The 7296-nt window shown below is 57.4% G+C and overlaps 2 protein-coding genes across 2 annotated transcripts in view; one reads left to right on the top strand and one right to left on the bottom strand.

Annotated features, from left to right (window-relative positions):
• The window catches only part of H310_04293 (PLK/PLK-UNCLASSIFIED protein kinase), a gene marked incomplete at both ends in the record, with an annotated part of 2225 nt that extends 1840 nt beyond the window's left edge, over positions 1-385 (top strand). Inside the window, 3 exons of the mRNA XM_008868577.1 lie at positions 24-133; positions 190-279; positions 334-385. Coding sequence (XP_008866799.1) covers positions 24-133; positions 190-279; positions 334-385 — 252 coding nt within the window. The remainder of the gene's footprint in view (positions 1-23; positions 134-189; positions 280-333) is intronic.
• A 16-nt stretch (positions 386-401) lies between these two features.
• Positions 402-6268, bottom strand: H310_04292 (hypothetical protein). The gene is made up of 16 exons (XM_008868576.1): positions 6212-6268; positions 6080-6168; positions 5915-6029; positions 5772-5866; positions 5582-5726; positions 5284-5522; positions 4816-5226; positions 4518-4750; positions 4220-4430; positions 3967-4159; positions 3508-3902; positions 2767-3457; positions 1935-2713; positions 1400-1872; positions 988-1268; positions 402-922 (listed from the first exon to the last, which is right to left on the bottom strand). The coding sequence occupies exons 1-16, from the start codon at positions 6252-6254 to the stop codon at positions 735-737; spliced, it is 4581 nt and encodes a 1526-aa protein (XP_008866798.1). The 5' UTR covers positions 6255-6268; the 3' UTR covers positions 402-734.
• Positions 6269-7296: the final 1028 nt, after the last annotated feature.

Below are 7296 nucleotides of genomic sequence, written 5' to 3'. Positions count from 1 at the left end.
CCCCCATGGTGTACGTGTCCAAGTGGCACAAAACCCGCCACTGCATGATGTTTCGCCTGACCAACGACACGGTCCAAGCCAACTTTTTCGACACGACCAAGCTCGTTCTGAGCGACGGCGGCGCTGCCATCACGTGAGTTGGAAACCAACACATATCGATGACGTGGATGCACACGTTGGGGGCGGTAGATATGTCGACAAGGCTGGCCACATGCACGCTGTGTCGCTTTACGACGCCATCGTGTTTCGCGCGCTCCCGGATTTACTCAAGCGACTCAAGTACGTCGCCGCCAACAAGCTAGGATATGTGTGTGTCATGGGTCGCTGCTGTAGATATGTAAAGGATATGCTCCAGCAAATGGTGCACCACACCAAAGCTGCCTGAGCTCGTGGTCACGGCGCCGTCATAACAAAATGAATTATAGCTGTGCAGTCGACGCTGGTGCGCCCGCGCACGACATGATAGGATCTGCGTGGCCATCGTCCAGTTGGACGCCAGCGTGACATGGAAAGCACGGCAACAAATCCAAGGCACTCGCGCGAAACCACAACGACCGCTCGATTCCGAATACGTCCAGGTCGGGTGCAACACAGGCATCAACGATTGCTTTGCAAGAATCGTCGATCGAGAGCCCACACTGCGCCAGGACTCGGCACACAAAACTCGATCGCGCACAACGCTCGCAACGAAAGATGGTGGGTTTTCACGGTGGTCTGTTGTGTACGTCCCCGTGCTACGGCGCATCGAGCGCCAGAGAGTCGTACTGCGCGGCGTCCCACAGGTCGCCCAATTCTTCCAACATGGCTTGGACGGTGCGTTGGTTCGACTTGGGTTTTTTTTTCGGCCGAGGCCGGTCCGTGTCGGCAAACCCACACCCCAAAACGGACAGGACGTTGGTGTGGCCTTTTGCTTCGTTCGGTCCTACGCACCCCCCACACGTCACTCGGTCACACGCGCTCGCGGCCATGTTGCTGTGGGTGGCGTACCAAGTATGGCGTCGGCGGTGGCTTGTTTCAATCGCTGCGCTGTTAGGATTTCATCTTCGATCGTGTGTTGCGCCAACAGACGAAACACAGTCACTGGATTGACTTGACCGAGGCGGTGCACTCGATCCATTGCTTGCACGTCGACAAACGGATTCCACGAGTGCTCGAGAAATACGACCGTGTCGGCCGATACCAAGTTGAGCCCGACGCCACCGATCGCGGTCGTCAGCACCATCGCGTGAATCGACAAGTCCCGGTTGAATTCGTCCACGATGGCCGGTCTACGAACGTTCGTTGAGCTGTGGCCAACACGTCCACCTCCGAGACACTCTGGCCTGCACCGAGCGACGCGTGCATCGAAGACGGACGGTGCAGCCCCACGAATTCTACATGTACCCATGATGCATTGTACCGTTGCGCCATGGGCACTGAACCATCCAATTTCACGAGTCGAAGGTGGGGGAGCGTCGTGGCTAGGATCGACTGGATCAATGATGCGTGGGTGGGAGTGTGGCAAAAGATTAAACTGCGATGGTCGCCGCGATTTTCTTCTCGATCGTGTGCGGTTGTTCCGCTGTCTGTGCCATGGACAAGTTGCATCAAGTCGACCAGCGCCGTCATTTTGCCGCTGGCCTCGTCCGCGTACAAGTGCTCATCCACGAGTTTCGGGTGCATGCACACCTGCTGCCGCTGCCTCCACGTCGCCAACGACGTATCCAACGAGTCGGCCGCGTCGTAGAGCTGTCGTTGGAGAGGTGTTAGCGCGCACGGGATGTCTTGAATTGTTTTGGGCGGCAGGTCCCGCAGCACGGATTCTTTCGTCCGGCGCAGCACGAATGGCGCGATCTTTGCATGGAGGTCTGTCAGCGCGACCGCGCCGGCTTCCTACAGCACGTATATATTTCAAACGCTTGCGTGTCGTACGCCAGGACGTCGTCTTGGCAAACCTTTTGAGCGGACGTTGCGGATGCTTTCCGACTGGCCACGATCGGCGCGACCGTTTTCTGCCGAAACGCGGCGGCGTCGCCCAAGTAGTGCGGCATCAAGAACGAAAACACACTCCAAATGTCGACGGGGGTGTTTTGAATGGGGGTGCCGCTCACGGCCACGCGATGCATGGCGCGGACACCAAAGAGTGCTTGGGCAGTGGCGGTCGCGGGGTTGCGGCACAATTGAATCTCGTCCGCGACGCAGTACATGAACGACAGCGTGTGGAAGAAATGCCGATCTTGAGTCAACGTGGCGTAGCTGGTGACGACCAGGGTGCAGTCGGCGGGTTTGGAGGCGGCGGCGGCATCGTCGTCACTCGTGCCTCGTTGTGATGTCATCGACACATTGTTGGTGGACGCCATCATGTGTTGCCGAAGCGTTTGCCGCCTCGACGCCGTGCCGGCGTACGACACGATCGATGTAAAGTCGGCGGCGAAATACGTTGCCGCTTCGCGCACCCAGTGCGACATCACAATCGGCGGACACACGACCAGAACCATGTACGGCGTCGTCGCAGCAAGTCCATCCGCTTGGTTGGTGGAGGCTACCGTGCGTTTGCGAGCGACGATGCTGCACAACACTTGCAACGTCTTGCCGAGGCCCATGTCGTCGGCCAGTATTCCGTGGAGACGATGGGATGCGAGAAAGTGGAGCCAGTTGATGCCATCGACCTGGTACGGGCGAAGCGAGAGCTGCGGCGGCCACTCCACGTTGTCTGGCAGAGGCGGGACGTCGCCTGGCCTCACAAGTCAAACGACTGGCACGAAACGATTCGAGAGAATGCCGCACCCGTTTGCAGTTGATAGAGAAATGGACTGGCCGTGTCTAGATGGCCATGCAGCGGCAGCAGCGGAATCAAACCAGACAGCGCGCTGCCTCGAGTGTTTGTCAGCGCGAGCGGAATCAAGTCGCACACGACCGGAACGCAGGACGACCGATGCGCTTGTACCAGGCATTCCATGACGGCGGAGCTGTACGCTTGGCGCAAGAGTTGAACCACTTGGGACATCAAGTCTGGGCTTCGCGCCGCGGCGGTGGCCACGGCTGCGGCCAGCGATGAGTGCTCCACTACATTCACCCACGACCACGTCTGAGAGAGCACAGGATGTACCAGCGCTGGGCTTGCATGGGTCAGCACGATGGTCAACAGCGGGACGTGGGGACCAGTCCACAGCGACGACAGCTTTGCCCACAACAAGGCTGGCCCGGAGGTGTCGTCAAAACTAGGTGGGATGGATTGAATCAGGCTTGTCAAAGCCATCTCTGCTCCTCGGAATCGACTGAGGGTCGTGGGAGTCGCTGTCAGGTGGGCCGCCAGATTCGTGATCATTTTCATGCAACACACTGTGTGGGACACTGCACACGTGTGGAGAAATCGCACGATGGTGTTGGCAAGGAGCTCTTGCAGCCGTGCATCCGGGGACGTCTTGAGGCCTTCCATCAACGGGCGGACGAGAAAGGCCGGCTTGTCCCATGGCAGCTAGTTCGAAGTACGCGCGTTTCATGCGTGACCAGGGGGATTCGAGGTACCTGCCAAGCCAAATACGTCGCGGCGTACAAAGCACCGGCGGTGGCTTGTGCCCTCTCAAATGACAGTCGAACACGCTCCTCCGTCGCAAATATGTCTTGCCGTACATGCTGCGCTTTCGTGTATGTATCTGGTTTCGTCAACGACTCGAATGGCAGCGCCGCCACCACTTGCGCAACCTGCCACGACTGTGTGGAAGACGGAGCTGTTCCAGCCGCTAGAAGTTGCTTGAGCTGCGACGATGGAAACCAGGCCGCCATCTGCGCGACTTGGCGGCGCAGGAGCTCCCAACCACTCCATTGTTCGTGGTAAAACGTGGTGCGAGGATTTCTCAAATATGTCGTCACGGCTTCCACGGCATCTTGCGATGGCCACGATCGGGATGAAATGGTAGTGCCTACAAGATAGCATACCACCACCGTGCTCGCATGTTTCAAGGCCCAGTTGGTGGCATGACGTACTCAAGAGTGTGAGTGCTCCAATTGCTTCCTCGCACCGAGGACTCGCCAGTGCTGCGCAAAACCAAGCGCTCCACACGCCCGCCAGTGCCACCGTCTTGCTGTGCAACTGCGCCAGACACTGCGTCGCCACAATGGCCCGACCGGAGTCTCTGGTTGCCGGCAGCGGCACCCGCTCGACCTTGGCAGACAAATTCTACGTGGCCGCCGTCAGCGCCTGTCATGGACCATCAAGCGAAGTGAAGGACGGGCATACCTTGAAGGTCAGGGCCGGGGTGCCGACGGACCATGCCGCATGCAGCCACCGCGTCAGATTCGACGCTTCGACGATGCTGTGCAGGCTGGCTGCTGGAAGTAGCCCTTCCGTATCTAGCGCTTGATTCCACAGCATGCGGAGCGAGGCTTGGCAAGGGCCATCCAAAAGCAGTCGAGACCAAATCGCATGGAGCCACCACACACCAGCACGTCTATAGCATGGTCGCTCGTGACGTGATCATGACACATGCAACAGCAAAGGAATCCAGGCATCTATGGGATGCCGACACTGCACGTACACATCAAACGTCATGCAACTCAGCGCTCGTGAAAGCCACGCAATTGCCGCTTCTCGCACTGGTACCAATGCGTGGCTGAGGAACGCCGAGACTATGTCGACTTGAGCCAAAGTTGCTGGTTGATGCAGATGGCGCAGCGCGGTCAACACATGGGCACTGGCTAGTTCGACGCTCTTGGCAGCTCCGTCTTCGCTTAAAATCGCCCACAGCCGGTTGACGACGTTGGACGGTCCCTAGACGCTCGTCAAAGTTTGGCAGCTCCCAAGGAGCCAAACTGAGCATTCAATCAAGGAGCAACCTGGTTTTGGTGTGGCGCGAGCGCCACGAGGCACTGGGCCGCAGCGCCGAAGACTTCGTCTTCGCTTCGGAAGATCGCCTGCTGAACGTGCGTCAACAGCGTTTCCTTGGTCTGTACCGATGGGTCGCGGAGGAATTGAATGGCCAGGAGGGCTCCGTGGCAAGCATGCCACGATCGAGTGGACTGCAGCAACGGTACCAACACCGTCGTGGTCTGCGTTGGCAACGCCGTGAAGAATCGCCCGGCGATTTGAGCCGCGAGGTATCGAATCGGCGCGATCGATCCGTCCGCCGAGTAGTCGACGTATTGCTCCAAGGCCAATACACACACGCATCGCACGACGACCTCTTCGATCCATGGAGCTTTGACGGAGGAATGTCCGGTCGTCGTCGACACCAACGGCATAAGCACCTTCGCGGAATTCCAAACCATGACAATGGAGCGACGTACAACATCATGGATCAAAACCTGTCGAAGGACGGCGACGGCGCCATGGCGGACCTCCCACTGCGCGTCAAACATGGCTTCCAGGCAATCTTGGACAAGCGCAGGGAGGAGGATCGATGCAGTGGAGGTCATCGGAGACAGGTGGGAGTCGTTGCGATGACCTGTGTTGCTGACCAAGAGGGTGCACACGGGCGCAGTCCATGGTGCGGCTGTGGTGGCTTTACTCATGGTGTTGACATCGGCCGATTCGAGAAATGATGCTACACCGTTCCAGCATGAGCGCTTGGATGTGGTGCGAGTGGTAGGTTCCACGATGCACCTGTGGATTGCCTCAACACAGGTCGTGGAATCGACACGGAGGTCTGGACGTCGTGGGCGATGCGCTTCCACAGCAGATATCGCTGCCGCGCAAGATGCTTTTGCTGGTCGTCAGGGTTCGTGTAATTCGTCGTGTAGTTGTATTCCTGCTCCGCTACCGTGAGAACGCCATCGTCGTCTCGGTCACTTACTTCGCCCCCGCTCTTCAGCAACGGTGTGGCGTGGGTCAACAATTGGTCCATGTCGAGCTGCGACACCTGCAGCAACGAGTCGCAACTGGCTTGTGCTACATACAGAGGGTTGAGACCAAGTTCATCGGGAAAGGTTTACGCACCGAAGTCGGCGCACGACAAGACGAGGTCAGGACACAACGACGCTGCGATACAGCCAACTGCCTGTGCCGCAGCGACGCGTGTATCCCAATTCGGGTGGCGGACCAAAGCTCGAATCTACGAGCATGCCGACGTGTGACGCAGAGATTCTCTCAGCAGCGGGCAACCTCGGCCAACAACCCGGGTAGCGTGTCAGGGGTGACGACAACTCCAAGTTGCTTGGCAGCATGCTCTCGGATGCTTGCAGTCTGCCCATCTACGTGAAGCATTCATGCCGTGCTTCATTACCACTTGCGGACCTCGAAGTAGCGCCAGCAGGCCTTCAACGCGCGCTTCCTCCATCAAGGTGCGCGATTGGAGGACGTTTTGATTGGCCAGGTTGGTTAAAATGAAGCTCATTTATAAGACATCATAAATGAGTCATTCTAAGTTCAAATATAAATGAGAATACCATCTATTCCATTTAATAAATGATTCCTGTCGTCTTCATTCAATTCCAACACACGGGACAAACAAAACTGACGCGTCGACATCGTTGGCGCTGCTTTGGCGCACCCCCATCGACACTTCTTGATGTGAGCGCAAGTTATTGTCTATATAGTTGGCATGGTTGCCCGAAGGACGTGAGTTGTATCCGCCCCCTCTGGTACGGACGATTTGGCCAGCGCTTGTGACTTCCCACAGTGACAATATCGTCGAGGGGGTCATGTCGACTCTACTCGGTGATGGACAGGGTGTTTCCGCTGACGCAATTACCGCCCTCTTTGCAGACGGAGTGCCCCCCCCCACCTCTGCTTTGTTGTCAGTGCCTCCTTGCAAGGGCTGCACGACCGAGTCCATCGCCTCGCCATCATCTAGCTGGCACATCAGAACTGCTTATCGGCATTGACAAGACGTAGGAGGGCGATCAAGTCGCGATGGATCGCGCAATCGTTTTGGTCGTATGCGCGGTGGGGGCAGATGTCGCTAGTGTGTACTCAAGCAAACGCAAGCTGCGTGTCCTTACCAGTGGACCCCGTGCCGAGAAGAAGTCACAATTCCACATTCACACCCTTCGATGACCGTTCCACACTACCCCCTCCCGGCGATATCGCGCTCGTCCAACTTACATCCAGAGCCCCCTGCTTCGTGCGAAGACGATGCCGATCAACTCACAGAGCACGCATGCGACCTCAGTCCGTCCACGAGCCCCCAAGCCACGTCGAGCCATCGGATCCAGTCGACTGCACGAATTCGTTTGGCAGGGCTTTACTGTCTGCACAAACATGACTTGAGTTTGTACCGTCACATACCGTGTAGCGTATATTATTCTGGACACCTTTTATATTCTGGACACCTCCAAGAAAGAATAGTTTTGCCTGTCAAAAGAATATCAAGTTGTACA

The sequence above is a fragment of the Aphanomyces invadans genome (genome assembly GCF_000520115.1).
Source record: "Aphanomyces invadans strain NJM9701 unplaced genomic scaffold supercont1.6, whole genome shotgun sequence".
Classification (NCBI taxonomy): Eukaryota; Oomycota; class Saprolegniomycetes; order Saprolegniales; family Verrucalvaceae; genus Aphanomyces; species Aphanomyces invadans.
The sequence above is the reverse complement of the archived record's forward strand: the minus strand, read 5'-3'. Positions and strand labels throughout refer to the sequence as shown.

Bases quoted from the DNA above. Each gene is read 5' to 3' on its own strand.
- H310_04292 (XM_008868576.1), bottom strand. From the start codon at position 6,254: ATGGAGGAAGCGCGCGTTGAAGGCCTGCTGGCGCTACTTCGAG. The intron at 5,227-5,283 runs GTTTTGATCCAT...AATTCCGCGAAG, and splicing joins CCGTCGCCGTCCTTCGACAG to GTGCTTATGCCGTTGGTGTC. The intron at 3,458-3,507 runs GTACCTCGAATC...ACTTCGAACTAG, and splicing joins CGACGTATTTGGCTTGGCAG to CTGCCATGGGACAAGCCGGC.